The 20,229-nt window shown below is 39.1% G+C and overlaps 2 protein-coding genes across 4 annotated transcripts in view; one reads left to right on the forward strand and one right to left on the reverse strand.

The window, feature by feature from the left end:
* Positions 1-3,948, reverse strand: part of myo1ea (myosin IEa) — a 65,447-nt gene extending 61,499 nt beyond the window's left edge. The window contains exons 1-2 of one of the 3 annotated variants that reach the window (XM_086026187.1): positions 3,825-3,948; positions 2,235-2,495 (exon numbers count right to left, since the gene is read on the reverse strand). In XM_086026187.1, coding sequence (XP_085882313.1) covers positions 2,235-2,237 — 3 coding nt within the window. In that variant the 5' untranslated portion in view covers positions 2,238-2,495; positions 3,825-3,948. Of the gene's footprint in view, positions 1-2,234; positions 2,496-3,488; positions 3,586-3,824 lie in introns of those variants that run through there. The other 2 variants (XM_086026186.1, XM_086026188.1) reach the window with 2 other exon arrangements.
* A 25-nt stretch (positions 3,949-3,973) lies between these two features.
* mtmr10 (myotubularin related protein 10) lies at positions 3,974-19,336 on the forward strand. Its single transcript, XM_086026195.1, has 16 exons — positions 3,974-4,540; positions 5,505-5,565; positions 7,436-7,572; positions 7,899-7,971; positions 8,410-8,552; positions 11,517-11,610; positions 11,695-11,842; positions 12,249-12,336; positions 12,445-12,533; positions 14,142-14,272; positions 14,372-14,441; positions 14,685-14,755; positions 14,933-15,105; positions 15,194-15,364; positions 15,557-15,739; positions 17,033-19,336. Exons 1-16 carry the CDS (start codon positions 4,484-4,486, stop codon positions 17,639-17,641), a joined length of 2,298 nt encoding a protein of 765 aa, XP_085882321.1. The 5' UTR covers positions 3,974-4,483; the 3' UTR covers positions 17,642-19,336.
* Positions 19,337-20,229: the final 893 nt, after the last annotated feature.

The raw sequence follows: 20,229 nt of genomic DNA on the forward strand, positions 1-20,229 counted from the left end.
ATTGCTTTTTTTTTTTTTTTTTTTTCTTTTTTTTTTTCAGATATTAGCATGATGCAGATATTAGCATGATGAACACTGCTTCATTAATATGTTATCTATGAAATTTTAGCCGCACACAGTTAATCAGTTAGTCAACATCCCTATAAGGTGCCTTTGAGACTTCCCCATTTCACAAAAAAGTTCCCATTCCCATTTTCCCATTAAGCTTCATGTTAATTGTATTTAGTTGATACTAAGCTGTGAAAATGTATATTGGTCAAGATTACATATCCTCGCTGTGATGTGAAAAACACTTATCTCCATTTCTTTCATTTTCTTATTTTAACATGAATCACGTTTCTGCGTTACAGACATCGCAATAAAGTGAAAATTTAAAAAAAGTTTCCAAAATTGTAGATAAGTGTTTTTCACAGGACAGCGACGATATTTTTTTATAAATTAAGTACAAGTACAAGTACAAAAAGAGGGGGAAACAAAATGAAGTAAACACATTTTAAGGGGCTTATCTTTATACTGCTATGTGTAGAAATATTTGGACACTTGTAAGACTTCAGTTTCTTCACTTTGCTACATTTTAATGATGGTTTTGTGATTCTACTAAGGAAACCTGAGGCATTTTATAGGGATATTGAGTAATTTTATCAGTGAACATGCACTCAATTTCAACTGAGCAGACATGATTGTATAGTTCAGGTTGCTTCACACTGTGGACCAAACAAGTTAACAACTCTGCGCAGTGATCACAAGCAACAGCAGTGCAGCGAAAAGGAGGACGCGTGGGTCCGTTCGAGAGGAGTGTGCTGAACCACAGCAACAAGCCTAACGAGTTCCCCAGGTGAATGGGTGTCCGTCCTGTTTCGAGAGAGAGGGAGCTGGAATTCCAGAGCAAATCTCAACAGCAGCGACGGGTCAGAGAACGGAGTGCCAGCTTTGAAACCGACCGAGAGTGAGCGGGGGCTCGGTCTGGGAGAAAGAAAATAATGCAAACCATCTGCTGTCATACCGACGTGCTATCCAGCATCTGGCAGAGAGTGAACTACCGAGCGATGCTATTCACTTAGCATGGCAGTCTAAATATTTACTCCCTGTTTTAATCACATGGCATAGTCTCTTGGGCCTTAAGATCATCTAAATATGGGTAAACATAAGGGTTCATATGAGTTTGATCCATTGTATCCGATTTTTCATATAGATGCTGAACAATTTACATTGGATGAAGATTGTGTCATACAGTTAGTTCACTAATAGATGAATCAATTACATGTATTTTATTTTCCACTACAGTTGAAAGCGAAAGGCTCTGGGCTCATTATATGAAGAGTTTTAGTCTTTGAAGAGCATCACATCAAACAACGTAAAAAACAAAACAAAAACCCCTTCAACGGTGCTCCTGAGAATAAAATGCCATCTTTTTCCTGGATAGGTCATGTAAATTCTCTTTGCAGGGAAGGCATGTTGGTCACCTTTGTTGAAGAATATCCAACATAGTCTACCCCCACCCCCATTTAACATCAGGCCACCACATTTGGCCATTTAACCTGATGGTTGAGGGAGCTATTGCCATAACAAGGCTGAGTGAAGCCACATAACCTCTAGGTGTGTCTGTTGTAGGGATGCCATTCAGTAACCAGGAAAAACCTGTCTCCATGCAATCAACAGCCAAACACACACGCACCCACACACACACACACACACTGAGCCTGACACATGCTACCTGATTCCTGTCGCATGAATAACCGGTTTGTGACAAGGATGTGTCCTTCATGTGTCAAGCTACATTAAACCCATTGGCCACAAGATTCGATGCACCTGTTGAATAAAGCTGTGGCTTTATATGAAGTTTTTAAATTCAACAGTATGTTTAGCACTGGTGTGGAACTGCACTGCATCCTCACAGGTGTTTCTAATAGTTTATACAGAATTGCCATATTTCAGCCACACCAAGGGGAAACATTTATGATAAAACACATCTGAAAACCGAGAAAACAACATTATCTCCACAAAATAAAGCAGTTGTACCTAATGAAGTGTCCGGTGAGTGTATGTGACTGGGAATCAAAAGTCAGTACAAACCTTTCTACCATCACCTTGAGGAAACCATAAGTAAAAGTCTCATAATAAACGAATAGAAGGTAAATAGTGTCTGCTTCGTGTTGAAAATTTGGAAATTACAATTTTTCCTAACACGTCATGTTTTATTTAAATTTTTTAAAAAGTCGTTAAACATCACTCACCATCTTCAAAGCAACAGTGTTCTCCTTCCCCGGCAGTCCAACGCTATATATGTTTAAAAAGAGTCAACTTTGAAACTGCAGGGCCAATATCCAAAGCAAACGGGAGATATTTCCGATAGTGTCCGACACGCGTGGATGCGGCCACTTCAGCGGTGTCCTCCGTCCATTGTGAGCAATGACGTCGTCTGAGCCCTGTGACAGCGGCAGGCGGACGAGTTCAAGCTCTGATCCGTGGAGAGCAGTGCCCTCAAAAGTGGGGCTCTGAAACAAAAACACAGGAAACGGAGCCACGACCGTCCAATCAAAGGGTGCCGAGCTGGGATGTTCATTAAATATTCAGTATGTCCCAACGCGCATGCGCAACTGTGAGACAACTTTAACGTGCAATTTTAAAGTACCTTACTTATCCTTGGGAATTTTTTTCTACACAAATGTAAAATTTTGAAGGTGAAACCAAATTTCTTCTATTTCACACCGAGTTTGTTTCTTTTTCGAAAACCCTCAGATTTATGAAAAGTTGAAATGCTGTCATTCTTGGTTGTATAATTGACAAATACATGTTATGTGAAAAGCCCTAGCAATTTTTATTTTTTTTATTTTTTATTTTTTAGAATTTGTATTATTATTACTGTTATTTATTTGGTTTCGTGGAACGTTACTTTGTATTGTATACTAGTTACTATTTACATTTTGTATTTTTTGTGATAAAAGCCATGATTGTTGTTTAAAATAAAACAAAATAAAAAATTAAAGTGCCGTACTGTCATTAGCGCAAATTTCACTACTGTGTATTATATTCCCTCTTTAGCATACATCTTGCCAAAACTCACGGTTTACTTCGTAATTATGTTTCATTTTGATATATGAGGGAACATGAAAGTCAAAATGAAAGCTTTAGTAAGACATTAACCTGTTTTTAATTCTGTTTTGCATAACGCTCAGATATAACACTAGATTTACAATAACATGAAATACTTTGGCATTATATAGGCTTACATGATGATGAAACAACAGACAAAATCACTAATAAAAGATTGCTTTTTTTGCCTTATTGGTAACGAAAATATTGGCGGACGCCACTAATTGAGTAAATTGAGTGGTAAACGTAGACAGTATTTTGTCGCCATCTAGTGGGTTCCTTTCACAAGGCATTGTACGAACATGTTTTGAAATTTACACTGTGAAGAACATTATAAGTTTTGTTTTGAAATTTATACTGTGAAGAACATTATAAGTAAAATAAATAACACTTACATCTTTTTTCTATAGTTACTGTTGTAATATTTTTCGTTCTTCATCTTTTGTTTTTGTTGGATGGGCAAATGTGTCTGGCGAGCGTAGATTTTATGAGACGTATACTTACTGTAAAAAAAAAGAAAAAAAGAAAATTTCCGTACCAAACTGCACATCATAAATAAAAAACATAACAGTTAAAGACATTAAAACTGTGACGTACACTGATCGACATAGCGCTGAATCTTTTTTTTAAATCACAAATTGTTGTTCGGCTTGCAGTGTATCAATAAAGGTATTGGTTTAAAAATGTGCCTAACGAACGTTCATGGGAATTGTAGTCCATAAAATATGTACCTTTCACTGATTTATGGCTTCTTGTGACTGGCAACGGCAGTTGAATGTAAACGTATTACAGCATAAAGTCGTAAACATCTGTTTAGATAATGTAATTGTCAATAAGCACATCTATTTTAACTTTTTAAGTGCGTAGGAGCCTCGGACGCACTAGCGCTTGAAGTCCGGAAGTAGGGTGGGACCTCACCGCTTACTTTCCAAACATGGCCGTTAAGCCTTTGACTGCATCTGCTCCTGCGTTCGGTTGAATTAGTCACACTTTGAGGAAGTCACTGGCAGCTCTGGACTTCGGTAACAGGTGGTTACGAAAATGTAGGCGCCCGTCGGAGGCCTCTATATTTTCCTAGCGAGTTAAAGTTGAGTGACTTTAGCATTTCCAAACTTTTATTCCGTACTTTACGCTAACGAGCGAAGCGAGCTAACGCCGACGTCCCAACATAACTTGGGTCAACTTTTTCCCCAAAGCGGCTAGCCCGAAATGGAGGAGTACCATCGTCCAACTAAGACGTCTGTGTGAATATTTTTCTTCCAAGGACGCCTCGGGCTCAACTTTCAAACGGGCTTTGACTCAAAGGCTCCATTTGATTTGTTTTTCCCCCGTGGAAGCTAGCTGTTCAAAACGCCCATTAATAGCAACCTCGAAAGGGCGGACATAAACAATGTTTTCTGTCAAACCCATGAAACCAACCTTCAAGTGTTATCTCCCTCCTGTACAGGTAAAGTACATGAACCCAACGCAACGCAACACTACACAAACGTGCATGATATTGTGTCTTACATATAATGTGGGGAATTTTGCAGATTCCTAAATGCGTTGCATGCAGCCTTTCACTTTTAAGCAAAGGTGGCAAAAGTACTCACACTCTGTAAACTGTGGTAAATGTAGAAGCAGTGATTCCTGTATTTAAGAAAAATTGCAGACCGTGAAATGTACTTACAAAAAAGTGAACTTTTTTTTCCACAGTTTTGGAAAATCGCAAGGGGAAAAAAATCGGCAGAAAATCGGCAGATTTTTTTGGGGGGGGGGGGGGGGGGTGAATGTTTGAACGTCATAATTTATGGTATATCTTTTTGTAATGTGTGTGTTAAAAATGGCAGATCAAACGGTCGGGCCCTACTTATATGATGTTAGATAATTATACTCTGCAGGGACTTATATTTATAAGTATACATATTCATAGTCTTGATGATGAAAGGTGGATATTAATTGCCTTCTAAATTATGTCCATTATATTCCAAGTTATTCTCAAGCAAGAATGTCCATCAGTTGCTAAAAGGGTCATACCATTTCTTCAAATTGACCTGTATTAATTAACACAATGCAAATCTGACATAATGCTGATGACACTGATTTTTGTGTGGAGGAAACTTAATGGTGCATGAAACTCATAAGCAAGTAATGTGTAGTCAACATGGTTAGCATACCATTTTGATAAATGATAATAGTATTTGTTTTTGAACCATTTGTAGAGACTTGGCTCATATAAGACTTTATTTGGTTGGAAAAACATAGAGGCATTGTACAAATGATAAAGCATTAGGGGAACCTTGGTCTACATGGCTGCTCTTTCCATGGGAAAATATAAACAAGGTCATAATTCTCATGACCCACTTTGTAATGTCACATTTTTGTCATCATTCATTAACCCCTGACTGCTGGTTACCGTGTTTCCTTTTTAGAGTGATGTGAAGAAGACCATTGACCCCCCTATTAAAAAGTTGGAGCCCAAGCTACTCCCAGGTAAGCTTGGAAAGCGGCATATGTTCCCTCAAAGACCCCAAGTGGACAACAATGATATCTGCACCTCACATTGCCCGTTTTGTTGTTCAATAATACAAACACATTTTTTTTAATTCAATTAGTTGGTGGAATAATCAATTTTAAAAATGTTTGATAGGTGCAGCCGCTGCAACAAGCTGTCCTGCAATCTGATAATTAGATGTGGCCTTTTGACATTTAAAAGTTGTTACGGACAATTGCTTTCATTACAACAGGGCATGACAAGCGAATGTTCCGTGCTAAGTTTTACACCTCTCTCCAACCTTCCAGGGAATTCCTTTACATACACGCACAATCCCATCTTTGTTACAGCTCTGATATTACCTCTGAAGGCTGAAAATATATCGCTGCCATTTATACAGAACATCGACACTGGGAAATAAAGAGGACAAAATGGCAACTTTCTTTCGAGTAAATGCAATCGCTAACAAAGTTGAACTATTGCCATGCAACAAATGACAAGTGGCTTTTCTTAGACACTTAATATTGTTAATAAAGAGTAGTTGGAGGTCGATGAGCTTTCTCAGTACCACCCCGCTACTTATCTTTGCATCTTGCCCATTGTCGCATCACCCTTGTGTTTGTTTTCCTTGATCTGCCTTTTCTGCAAGGAATAATCACCGTAAAGCTTCGTCACGAAAGTCAGTTTCAAATGTTCTGCCAGCTAATTAGAAAAATTCAGTCTCACGTGCAGCTCATTCATGAACTGGCATAGCTGGAGAGTTTTCAAATCTAAATATAATTGTGGTGTAGGGCTGACCAGATGACAAGGGATCCTCAAGGGAGTGGCTCATTGCAGCCTTTGAAATAAAACGTTGTGGTGTACTATTTAGAGTAATTATTCACAGGTGAAATACCATGGAGAGGAATAGATTAATTATAGTCTTGAATTATAAACCCGCTATATATTTGAGCATAATGCCTTCACATGGAGTCAAAGTGAAAGTGACTGGTAACAAAAATAACTTTTTCGTACAGAATTTACCACAGCTTCCTGGTCATGAGTTTGGTCCACTTCATAGGAAGCTTCCGCTATTTTAACGTGCTGGCATGTTTAAAGTGACAGTCATTGTGATGTGATGGCAGCTTGTCTGAAAGACGTTTCTCCATATTCAAGTCTCACAAAGTTTTCTCACAGTCTAACACGGTGCCAGTGACGAGTCATGGGGGGATGGGGATGTTGAGTCCCAGAGGCTCAAAGGCGCACTGCGGTTCAGCCCGTGGTCTACCACGGATGCTAGTATGTTCCATCCCGTCCCGTCGCTTTCTGATGGTGTGCCTCAAGTTTCTCACCTGCTTTCAAGTCCTTCTACTGTTAAAACGTAAATGCCAGGCAGCTTTGGATTACATTTGTCAACAGGTGCTTCACTAATCCATTTCTTGTACCAAAACAGGCAACAGGCGTCGCCTCACGACCACCCCGTTTTGTACACGGTGGCCTGAAACAGGACTGCCGTAGCCAGCCGAACCATGTTGTAAATGTAGTTTTACTTATAGATGTATGATAGTGATTTTCCTTGTTTTGGTTCTTCTTCATTATTAGAATAAAACTTGAGTAGAATGGGCAAGAATAACATACAATTTGATTTTAAGTGTCACAGGAGCAATGGAAATCAGTTGGGTATCTCACAGTTTTTCTGTTCTCAAAAACGAACAATCAGTGTTGCACAATACAATTAAACAGAATGACGAATAATCCACAACCGAACCGTTCCGGAGAGGCAGGGCTAATCATGCCACCAGAGTCCTTAAATAAAATGAGTTTAACTTCCTTTTCAAATGTCCTTTTATGAGTTTATTCTAATCTAATTTTAAACACGTCTGCTTCCAGGGGAGATAGTAGTTAACGAGGCCAACTTTGTGAGGAAATGCATCAGTGCTGAAAGCAGTCAAGATGACCTATGGGGCAAGTTGATATGTACCAACTTTAAGGTCTCCTTCATCCCTCAAGATGCTCCAACTAAACCGGTAAGAATAAGGTTATGTGATGGTCATGTACTGTATTGAATGACACAAGCTGTAAGCAGAAAAAGTACTTCCTGGCGTGTGTAACCAAATAGAAAAGGATGAATGAATGACTCAGAATGGTGCACTATATTCCCACTTCCATATCTGTAGTGTGTATGAACTGGGAAAGAGGAAGTGAACTTTCCTGTTCTTCATTGTCAAGTGAGAACATGCGTCATTTCCACCTATGCTGCAGACTGTTGCAGAGATCATAAAATGCCAAGTCATTGCTGAACCAGATTTTATTGGGTCCCAGTCACACATTCTGCTTTTGTTTTGCCACTCAGAAGTTTCAGCTGTCCCACCTGCTGCTGGGAGAGCATGACATCCCCCTGACATGTTTGGAGCACGTGGTAACAGGTAAGACTGGTCCCACACATTGGTCGTAAGAAATGCCTTTTGTTTTGTTTTGTTTAGCTGACTTTTTATATAATGACTGTCTGCTCTTTAGCCGTTGCCTGATCTACCCCTCTGATAACAAGTGATGCCAGCACAAAGGCAGTGTTTTGCATCCGATTGTGGATTAGCCTTGTTTACACATCTCACTAATGGCTTACAATGCAGGCCTCACTGAGCACAGAAGGAAGTGTGTTGTTGTAAAGAGGCACGCTTGTTTCATGCTAACACACTGGGCTTTGTTCCAATCGAAAGGATGATATCACTTGACAGCCCTCACTTTAGCTTTCACCAGATTGTGTTTTCCAGTCGTATTCACAGCTCTACCTGCCTTTTGAGGTTTTTTTGTTTTGTTTTTTTGCACATTTGATGAAATACTCAACTTATGTTTACTGTTTTCAGTGAATGATACAAAAGGGAAGAAGAAAGTTTTGGGCTCAAACCAAAAGCTCAAGTTTAACCCCACTGAGCTCATCCTTTACTGTAAAGACTTGCGGATCATAAGGTTCTGCTTTGATGAGGCCGGGCCTGAGAGTGCTAAAAAGGTGAGTGATTGCTGCTGCGTAGTTTCTTTTGTCCAAGGTCAACTTTAATGTTGTCTTAAATCCGTTGTAAGATTCAACTTTTACATGAATAGTTTTAGTCAAACATTTTTATGAGAGTCAGTCCCAGCTCGACCATATTTGTGCAACCAGGATCTTGTCATCAACAAATGAGAAAGGACTTGCGATTACTCCCTTTTAACTTTGTCCATAGTAGTCACAAAAAAAAAAAGAGTTCACTGAAAAGATCCTCCAAAAATGTATAGAACGCTCAACTCAACTCATCACTGACTAAATTTGCATTTCTGGTGCTTAAAATGTCCAAGACAGTGAGTGGTGTCTTGACTTGCGAGTTAAATTTCCATACCCACACACATAACTCAAAACACTAGCATCTCAAATCAGCTTTCTCCGTTGAAATGAATGGAAATCCTATTAATCTGTTTCGGCATTCCAACAAAACATGCCATGAAAAATTGTAAGATGTTTATATTAAAAACAATAGCACTCTATAATGTTGCACTTTGTAAAAACACATAGAATGTATAGATTTAAACAGATTGTACATCATTAATTCATTGTGTGGCCTTTTTGCTTTGTGTGCCTTGGCCACCAGAGGGGAGTATAATATGTACATACACATTGAAACAAAGATGACGGCCACAGCTCTTCAGTGCGCTGCAGTAATAGTCGTCGTTTGTTGCAGAGGATACATTTCTATTGTTATATTGTCTGTTTACAAGTGCTGTTTCACCATTTGTGTTCTAATATCTGTAGCTATGCTAGTTTAGTTAACACTATCTGACAAACTGCTGCGTGTTACGACACAAGTTACCATCTAGTAGTGCCGTTGTTCATATTATTGCCGTTGTTCATATTAAGCAGAAAATCGACCAAGCGATAGGTCGTGTCTCAAAAAACTCGTTAATCAGGTCTATTTTAAGTCGAGGCACCCCTTTACTCTTGATTATCTTTATTATGGATCTTTGATGGAAATGTATATTTTGCATTTGAAAAGCAAAATTCTCCATGGTTAAAGAAAAAATGTTCATAACATTAACTATTGGAATTTGATTCCCCTGAACTACATTTATAGTTACAAATTTGTCAGCGAAAGTAGTCTGGTGGGACACAATGATTGTCTACGACCATGCATTTCTAGATAAGTTAGTTTTCATCTAAGCATTTTGCTTTGACATCATGTACGTGAAGCTTAGTGCTGATTGTGCAATTTGTGCACTTGCTTCCTCTGTCCACGTCTGAGTTGTCTGCTGCTGCCCCTTTCATTTCCTGACTTCAACCACACATGCACGCACGCAAACACACAGCTTTAGTGCCATGGCCACTTTCTCAATGACAAGAAAAATTATAACATTTAGCCATCGTATAGTTACTTCCTCAGCAATAGCCACAAAATAAACCTTTTTGACCAGTAAAATTCAGTTATGCGAAGTTATACTGTGCATTTGTAGATCACGATATAACGTGCCAGTGACTGAACACTTGAATATGCTAAGTTGGTGTCTGATCTGTTGCCAAGCCATCTGGGAGCAATTCCCTCAGTACATACCTGCTACACATTTGGCAAACATATACCTTTAGTGTATACACGGTCCAACACTGTGTTGTCTGAATCTAAAGAAATAATTGACTAAAATTTAAGGCAATGGATTTAGTGGCTTGTCTGCATAATAAATGCTATACCTGGTGGGTTTTACTTTAAAATTACAGTGCCTTGAGATTCGAGTGACCCGACAAACCCGAAAGTTTGAGATACAAGCTCGGTCTGAACAATTACAGTAAACGATCTCAATGCGATTCCATTTGTATTTTTTTTCAAGGTCCTTCTCTATTTTTCAACAAACCAATCTTTTTTACAACAAACAATATCAGATCTATTATGCATTAAAGCATACCGAGATAAAGGCAAATGAAACATTAATTAATATGAAAGACAGTTTATCTACTACAATTATGGGTATAAACTTAGAAAATACTTTGACATGCAGTTCAGTAAGCGTATACCATTAAAACACAATTCTGCCACACAGGCGTGATGTAAACATAAGTATATACTGTACTGTGAATCAGTAAGACTCAAACTAAAGTCCGCTCCGCTGATGAGAACTCGCTCCGGTAAAGAACAGCCATAGATATGAATAGGAAAGGCAAGGCAGCTTTATTCATAAGATTTTACAACCAGCATTAATGTGATAACAGGAGGCATCTAATTGAATTGTATCTCAGGGTGAAATAGTCATGATGTCATTTACTGTATTCGGCCTCTGTTGACTTTTGTACTGTTAGATTTTGTTCAGACAGTATGTTCTTTGCTACAACATGGAAGTTCTGTCACAGAAATATATTAGCCACTCCTCACTGCTGTGGATTTTTAGGGACACAATGTTAGTAATTACAGTGTGAAGTAAAAAAAAAAAAAAAAAATAGCCCTGGCCCTGTTTCTCTTTACGACATATGGAATTAAGCCAACCTATAATAACTTATTTGGCTGTAGTAAATTACAGAGTTGGGTACTCCCTTACGCACGCACACACGCAGTGTTTTCTTTGGTGTCCTCATGCTTTTCACAGCTTTTCTTCTGAATGGCCTGCTTTGTGTGACTACAGTGCAATCCAGAGTAAAAGGCTTGGTTCCCAGGTCACTCTTGTTCGTGTGTTGGAAGCTTTTAAAACGCCTTCAGTTTTTTATTTTTTTTATTCTTTTTTTTAATGATAAGATAAGAATGCCTTTATTGATCCCACAGTGGGGAAATTTTCATTGTTACAGCAGCAAAGATATAGGTCACACAGGGACGGCGGCATAATGTGGCCATTAATGTATAACATTGACGGCAAACATTTAGGATCAAACCTTGGTACTTCGAATGAAATTGTCATTAAAAAAAAAACATTTTTCAGTTTTATTCAGTCATTCGTGAGTAGTTCTGTTGTGCTTCTCTTATTGTAGGTTTGTCTCGCTATTGCTCACTACTCCCATCCAGCTGATCTGCACCTGCTGTTTGGCTTTGAGTATCAGGGGCGGCGGTACCATGAATCCAAAGGTTCTAAAAACACTCATCACAATGAAATAATACAAATGCTTGTACATGCAAATGAGATTGAATTCCTGTGTCTTTGCTTTCCAGCTGAGCGACTTAACGGGTCCATCCGACGAGGAGGATTACAGACGCCCATTTTTGATCGGCGGTCTGAGTGGGACAGAGAAATCAAGAGAACGGGCGCCTCGGAGTGGAGAGTGTGCTCCATAAACGAGTTTTACAACATCTCCTCAAGGTTTGGTCTGCTGTTATTTTGCAAGTGCAATGAGCCTGAAGGAAAGTATGCCGGCACCTCCTAGAATATTATTGACGGTCTAAAATTCTCTTTGCAGTCATACCTGGTATGTTTTGGCAAAACAGTGTATTTACACTGTAAATAATTTTTGTTTCACTGTAATGCATGTCTCCATTTGACAGGGGGTGCCACTGAGTCCAGAGGTGACCTCATAGAGGTTGCATTGTAATCATTGTCCAGTGTTTTTTATGTGGTTGTAGTGTTTATTCCTTATTACACATGAATAACTTGACACCTGAAATGACTTAGGTCAATGTACTTGATTGTGCTAACGCATACTTTCATGAACAACAAACGCCTGCATGCATTTTGTGACTCACTGTCTTTTTTTCTATTGACTTCTCAGTCTTCCGGAGTACATTGTCGTCCCAGTTTCTCTAGCAGACCAAGATCTTAAGCAGTACTCCATATTTTTAACTGGCAACCGCCTCCCAGTGAGTGTCATTTCCACTTAATGTGTGCTGTTTGTCAGATGACCAGGAATGTTTTTCAATTTTTTCCTTTGACCCCAGCAAAATCAACCATTGTTTCCTTTGCTGTAGCTTTGGTGCTGGAATCACCGTAATGGAAGTGCTCTTGTGCGCATGTCCAGTGTGTGTGACCCGGTCCAGCAGAGGAAGATTGAGCAGAGGTAACACAAAGAATGCATAGATTATCTAACCATGGTCAAATTGTGAATCACTCCCTATTGCCCTATCTAGTGAGCTTGCCATTTTGTAGTGCTGTTGGAATATCTAGTGAGTATAGGCTATCCCTTATATACTGCCCTGACTGTATCCCACAATGCATCTTGAAAAGAGGTCAACGATGACAGTCACTGGAAAATGAAATATATCCCATGATGCGTTGCATTGATACAGAAAAATGATTGGTTGGTTTGAATACTATTGAATTTTCGCACTTGAAAAATTCACGAGTTGTGTTGCAAAACTATTTTAACTAAGTTGAGCAACACATGAATCGACATACATGGAGGGCCTTGAGATACGAGTGAGCCAAATAAAGAGTTTTTCTTGTGCACAATTCTAATATATGGGGGTAGGGAGATACAGATACAAGTTTTCATTGCAACCTGTTTTTTTCACTTTACTTTTGTATATGAAATTTTGTATTTGCTCTTTGAATTAAACTACTTCATTCATTCTTCAAAGAAGAGGTTCGTTGCCAATCCCAGTTGAAATTTACAGTCAAATTAAACATAAAATAGTTGACATTTATTCAACACAACCACGTTTGCCCTTAGAAAAGTCTGTTAAGCATAATGCTAACAAACAATGCAAAACGCCATAGACGGACTAACCAAACTATCAGCTTTCTTGCGGTGTTACAAGCCCTTGAGCAACAAGTATTTGAACATAGTTGGTGGAGCAACACATGTTGACTGATAATCTGATGATATAACAATACTCAAGGGCTTAAAAAATATTTCTCTGCAAAGAACGTTGACTATTACTGTGACTTGCTGAGGACCTCTATGTACCTCTGTTCGTCACTGTCACTTGTATAGCGCTTTTCTACCTTCGGCACTCAAATTGCTTCACCTTTACCTCATTTACCTACTGATGGCGCAGCATCAGGAGCAACTGGGGGTTCACTATCTTGCTCAAGGACAATTTGACATGGTCAGAAACAGCCAGCGATCGAAACCACAACCAACCTATGGGTTGGGAGACGACCACTCTGCCACTGAGCCATGCCGCGCCCCCTGTATTATATATTATAGTATTCTGTATTTACTGCTTGCAGGTGGCCATGGCATGCACACTGGAAGGTGCAATCTTGACATGACAAGACAATCTTGAAATGAAGCACAAGGGGGGAAAAAAAAGTGCTGTAAAGGGTTTAATGCTTTATTTCTATTTAAATATGTTACTACTGTATGATTTACAAGTACAATATTATAAAGTGCTATTTTCTTGTTATAAAACGCACAACAAAATATTTTGTTGTGGGGGGACTAGAATTAATCAATGGTGTTTTCATCTATTTCATAGTCACGAAATGAATTTAACTTGTTTCTCACTGCTTTGTTTGTATTTATTTTAAATATGCTACAGTATATACAGTAGTCCTTTATATAAATATCCCTATGTAGTGAGTAGGGGATGAGTGAATTATTTCAAATACCACCCAGGGTTTTCAGCAGTACAACATTTTTTTTTTTTTTGTGCTAGACAGTTAACTTACTGATGTTTGAAAGAGTTCATCAATCCTCAGTGTGTGTCATTCATTTTGGTAGGATCATCACTGCCATCACAAAAAGCCACCCACAGTGCAGTGAAGTCTTCACTTCCGACCTGGACAAGTGTCTGCCCAACATCCAGGAGATCCAGAGTTCTTTCGTCAAAATCCGACAGATCTGCGTCATAGGCGAGCCTTGTTACCGGTTCCCATCTGAACACAAAAGAAATTCCTCGACATTCTTGTGTTCAGTTGAGATTACAAGCATTCTATTTTGATTGTGTGCAGATCCTTTTGAGGAGTCTGAGGAAAGGTGGCTTTCATCCATTGAAAACTCACGATGGCTTGAGTATGTCAGGTATGAAAACAAACTGCCAGTTTGTGATAGCACCTCATAAATTGCCTGAGTATAGAAACCCTTACGCGATACATGCAAAAAAAAAAAAATTTTTGTTTTTAAGAATCACAAATGTTGGCCCATTTTATGACTAAACCCAATCGCTAAATTTTAGAGATGGGTTGTGTTTCAGCGAGTAGTGGGAATGTTTAAACAAGTAGTAAATACACAAAAACATTTCTAAGGTATAATCTGTGATTGCAGGGCCTTCCTGAAGCAGGCGTCTGAGATAGTGTACCACTTGGAAGGGAGGAATGTTTCAGTCATTCTCCAAGGTAAGCACTTCTGGGTCAATAGTAACATGAGGTGCCTTTGAAATTCCCCCCATTAAAAAAAGTTAACTTCATATTCATCTTAATAAGCACGTTATGCTGTTTGAAATGTTGTTCAGAGACTCAAAAGAAAAGTGCTCTTGTAAACAATTTGATGTTGTTCCGCATGATCTTCCACAGAGGAAGAGGACCGCGACCTGAACTGCGTAGTGTCCTCCTTGGTGCAGCTCATGGTGGACCCACACTATCGCAGCCTTGTTGGATTTCAGGGTTTGGTGCAGAAGGAGTGGGTGATGGCAGGCCATCGCTTCTTGGACAGATGCAACCACTTAAAAAAGAATGACAAAGAGGAGGTATTTGCCCGTTTGTACACGTTAATGCACTTTTCTTTTATCAAGACACTTACATTGGTTGTGTATTTTTTTTTTTTTTTATAAAAAGTCCCCACTGTTCATGCTGTTCCTGGACTGCTTGTGGCAAATGATGAACCAGTATCCAGCTGCATTTGAGTTCACAGAAGCTTATCTGACAGTCTTAAGTGATAGCATGTGGATCCCACTCTTCAGCACTTTCCTCTTCAGTTCTCCTAAACAACGTGCCCAGTACTTGATGGTGAGGAATGTAAAATAAATAAATGAGTATTTATTTTCATTGTAAATATATTTCTGTGATTGGTTGATGCGTGCTTTTTGTCTGTTACAACAAAGTTTTATGATGTCACTTGTTTGACCTTGTGTGTTGGTTTGATGACTGATCAAATACTTAGGTTGTAGTTCAACATATTTAATTGTCTCTCTTCTGTAGGACTTTGCAAGGAATAAAGCCATCCCTCAAGGGGAGGACCCCGTTGTGTACTTCCCTCCTGTGTGGGACTGGTCACAGCAATTCTCCACCAAAGACCAAACCCTTTTTAACAACCCCATGTATGTTGGCAAAGGAGCTGCATGTGTTCTGAATGGGGAAGTGAAAAGCTTTAGACGTGCAAAGGTAACAAAGACTGCGATTTTCTGTCTGCTGATTTGTCTTGTTTATCTGTCGTACTGATCAAAAAGTGATGACACTTGTGGAAAACTATGTAAGCCCCGCTATGCTATGGAATTCCGATTGGGGACGTACATTCTTACGGGCAGTTAAAATGTGTTCTGCTCTTCAGGTGAAGTCAAAAATGTTTCAGACATGATGAGACAACATGCACGATAGATGAACTCATTCACTGCCAGCCCTCCCAGTTTGATACTTTTGGTATATATGGTAGCTGCCTGTCAGCGGCAGTGAATGAGTTTATTTGGAGTTAGCAAGTGAGTCTGTCAAGTACCCTGGCTTGTGTTTGGCTGACATAAGATTTGGCCTCTACCACCTAACCGCAGTAATGTTCGTTGATGTAATCGCATCTTCCCCATGTACAAAACTAGCTTTGCAGCTCTATGAGTTCACTGTAGGCAGGCAGGCAGGCAGGCTAGTTCGGCGGCTAAACAGCAGCCACTCCTCTAAGTCTCGTATCAACGCCTGCATTGCGGTGAATAAGCGACGCTTCTGATCGTTCACTCAAAAGGAGGACACGTAATTTACAGGCAAATACATGCTAATCCTAATCCATGATAAACAGGTTCTAAAACATTGTTAAATGTAGTTACAAAACACCAGAATAAATGATGTTATGGTACATTTTTTGTCGCTCAAGTCTCACTGGAACCACATTCATTACAATGGAAAGTAACCGACTATGAACAGCAAATAAGTGTGTCTAGAGAGAAAATGAAATACATATAAGAGGGGCCTCATACTGGTTAGAGTGTTCAATATTTATAGAATCAGCAAGTTTACTTTTTGTTTGCACAATAACGTGCTGTGATTTCATTTAGAATTTTGAGATCTGCGGGATAAATACTCTCCAAATTACATTTCTTACTTTGCTATTTTTTAAATCGATTCAGCTTTGCTAACTGACCATACAACCTGATAATTATTTTTAGGATATTCTGTAAATCAAACTGTCACTACATTATTGTATATTTAGCAATACTGTGCTAAGACAGCATGCGGAATCAATCAAAACTGAAATAAGAACAATTAAGATGCCATTATCTTGTCACTTAAAACTATTCTAATAAAAATCTAATGAAAATATGAATGTTGTCTTTCTGGTGGTGCGTATTTGTTGTTTTGGCTGAGATGCAAATGTTCCTGACAGAATATCCAGAATGTTTCTCAGATGTAATTGGTAGGGGTTGCCATCTCTAAATACGTCTTCATGGATGTTTTTTTTTTCTCTCCTTCCAGAAATACGGCTCCGTCTTCCGAGGAGCCTCTACATCTCTGCGTAACGGCTTGAAAGGCGGAGAGGAGGCGCTCACCCGCCGTGGCTCCCTGGGGGCCGAGCTGAAGGCTGACTTCTCACCCATGAAATATGTGGTGGAGAGCCCGTCGGAGCGCTTCTTCAGGGAGTGGTTCTCTCGACCCGCTGACCAGCAGGGCCTCTTGCTCCCCCTGCTCTCGCCCTCCCACGTGGCCCTCTGGAAGCTCTACTTCCTCCGCTGGGTGCCGGAAGCCTGCATTTCCAAGGGCGGGTCCATCACTGCCTACCACAAGCTCTCCCAACTGGTGGATGAAATCGAGATGCTACAGAAGCATCTCAGGCAGTACAAGGCACCCACCCCGAGCGGGACGCCCCTCCCCAGCCCAAAAGGGCCCCCTGCTGACCAAAGGCGAATGTATTTTCAGGCCGCTTCCCCAAATGATTCCCCTCCAGAATTCCTTTCCTCCTCTTTTCCTTTCACACCTGTCGGAAACCTGTGTCGCCGCAGCATTCACGGAACTCCCATCAGTAAGTTTTTGAATGGGGCGAGGATCTGGCTCTCCACAGAGACACTCGCTAACGACTCCCTCTGAGATTTGGCGGGGTTTCGTTTCGATCCTTGTTACCACACTCAAAAATGCAGACGATTATAACAAAATAACTTCTGTCTTTTTTTTTGGTGGTTCTTTATAAGCTAGAATTTTCAACATTGATGCTGCTTCAAAATCTGAGGCAACTGGAAGAGCATCAATCGGAAAATAGCTCCATCAAGCCTTCAATTCAATAAATCGAGAATGCAGAAGTACATCCTCCTCATTGGCCAGTGACATGCTACTGTGATGTGCCCTCATACTGTGAAAGGTGTATTATATCTTCCCCACTTAAATCACTCTTAAAATGTTCTGAAGATAACCGCTCTTCTTTGCCGAGGCTGCAGCATCCACTAATCCTATGCGGGATTGACCCACGATGTCAAACGGTGAGATTAGCCTTCAGCAGTCTCACAGTCCAGATTTTATTGCAGCAACAGTGATGCATTTCACCAACACTGATTGCAAACTTAATGTGCACCTTCCAGGAAGTATGATGAGATAGCATCTCTTTCTTTGGGATTTTTTTATTATGATTTTTTTAATTATTATTTTTAATGTTCTTAATCCAGAGCAACACACAATATAACACTACTAACCGCCCTGCTATGATAAGTGGTGCAAACAAAATGGATCCGTGTGCATGCGTTTTTACTTCCACAAATTTAAGACTGTTTGCTTCTAAATTCTATCATTTGTTTGTTGTTTTTCTGTTGCAAATACTGTGGTTCTGATATGAAATTATTTCAATCTGTGGTAAATGCATTTTCAGAGTGGCATCAAGAACTAATAATGTCTTAAACCATTCCGTTTGACAAAAGGAAAGAGGACTCAAAGCAATTCTTAGTTTTCTATACTAGGGCTCTCATTAACTGCTGAACCAAAGACTGTCTGGTAAAAACGAGTAAATGGTTCAGTTGTTTAAAAGTGCTGAGAAGATAGTAGTGAGAATCTTTACATCAGGTTTGTGGAACTTGCGGTTAGAGGGCCTTCAAAAAAATAAAATAAAATACTTTAAGAGATTAAAACCACAAATGCTCATATGTTTGAAAGGTGCATATTTATTTTTCATTCCTTTACAGTAGCCTTGTCAGGACAAACATCAATGGCCCCAGATAGGAAAAACGTTCCCCACCACTATTAGACAGTAGTGACCCATTTCACTTAAATGTAAGATTCCTTGGCAATAACTAAAATTGTGTGTGAGTGCTGCGTCAGCCCTACAAAAATGCTATTAATTGCACATTTTACCCAATTTATGGTTCTTAAAGGGCTGAACATAAGTTTGGCGTTTTTTGATATTCTATGTGCTTGAAACCTGATATTTTTAGAGTTGATGGTACTAAATAAGTCTAATCTTAATTCTGACTACGTATATATTTTATTGAGAGATATTTATATGATGTTATTGTCCTTTGCTGATTCTATGAAGACTGTGTTTATTGTGACACAGTTGGATGTGCCAGCAGATGTATTTATTCATATTATGCAAATGTTCTCTTAAGGGAGACGTCATGGCTACTCTTGTGCCTTTTGGGAAGACTTTGTAACAATGCTCTATATATCTGACTTGTCTACTTGTGTTGATTTTAATGGTGTATTAAACCTTTAACAGGTACTGCACTGAGAAGGGTTTCCTGGCAGAAAAGAGGGCTCAAATGTACCAGTAAGAAATCAATACATTTTATTTTCAACTGAGGTGCCTCTGTCTCATTTTTTCACCACAAACTAATTCATGGCTGAAGTTTCACTCGATAGGTTGATGGGTTGCTCCAGAGATGCGCTTTATGACTCCCTTTATTAATACAATCCACTAAATGTACATAGTACATTTTTTGTCTCATTGCTAGTTTTACTGAAGTAATATTCTACTCAAAATACATGGTTTTGTTTTGGCCAAAATTGTCAAATAGCTTTTAGAGATAAGGTCTGAACTAGGGTATGATTTGGTTACTAAATGGGAATTTAAACCTTTTGTCATTTTTTTTTTTTAGGTTAAAACAAGTTCATAAAAGCTGTATTTTGACTGCGGATGGAGTGCTGCTGCTCTTAGTTTGTCACAAGGCAGCCAGAAAAAAAATCTTACTCTGCTTCTTTAAGTATCTTAATCTTAGGAACGTAATAATCATAAGATGTCTTGCGTTATTTGTTGTTATTTATTGTCAGATGAGGAACAAGGAGGCTTCAAGTTGCTTAATTCCACTTCCACTTGGTTTTCTGTTGAACTAAACAAAAAATCAAACATTTACAGATGTATTTAAAACAGACACATTGCTTTGAGTCTGATTGACTTAATGCTAACAAACAATGCAAAATGCCATTGACTGGTTAATAGAACTGGCATCGATAGAGTGTTATAATTCTTTAAGCAATGGATATAGGTACACAAACACTGATGCAACAAATGTTATACACTCTTTATCCTTAGCAAAGAATGACAATGTAGTTATATAGGTTATTCTGCCCTTGGTGGTCAAAGCATGCACAACAGAATAAGCAGCACATTGTGCAGTCAATTTACAGTTTCATGGTTTTTCATTCTATTTAATTGTCATTAGTGTATGTTTTTATTAAGTGTAATAATATAGAGT

This window comes from Filicampus tigris, chromosome 3 (assembly GCF_054856515.1).
Source record: "Filicampus tigris isolate MCC_2025a chromosome 3, RoL_Ftig_1.0, whole genome shotgun sequence".
In the NCBI taxonomy this organism is placed as follows: domain Eukaryota; kingdom Metazoa; phylum Chordata; class Actinopteri; order Syngnathiformes; family Syngnathidae; genus Filicampus; species Filicampus tigris.

Excerpts from the sequence above, each read along its gene's own strand:
- mtmr10 (XM_086026195.1), top strand. The coding sequence starts at position 4,484 with ATGTTTTCTGTCAAACCCATGAAACCAACCTTCAAGTGTTATCTCCCT. Across the intron at positions 11,843-12,248 it reads TTTTACAACATCTCCTCAAG|TCTTCCGGAGTACATTGTCG; the intron begins GTTTGGTCTGCT and ends TTGACTTCTCAG. Across the intron at positions 14,756-14,932 it reads TGTTTCAGTCATTCTCCAAG|AGGAAGAGGACCGCGACCTG; the intron begins GTAAGCACTTCT and ends GATCTTCCACAG.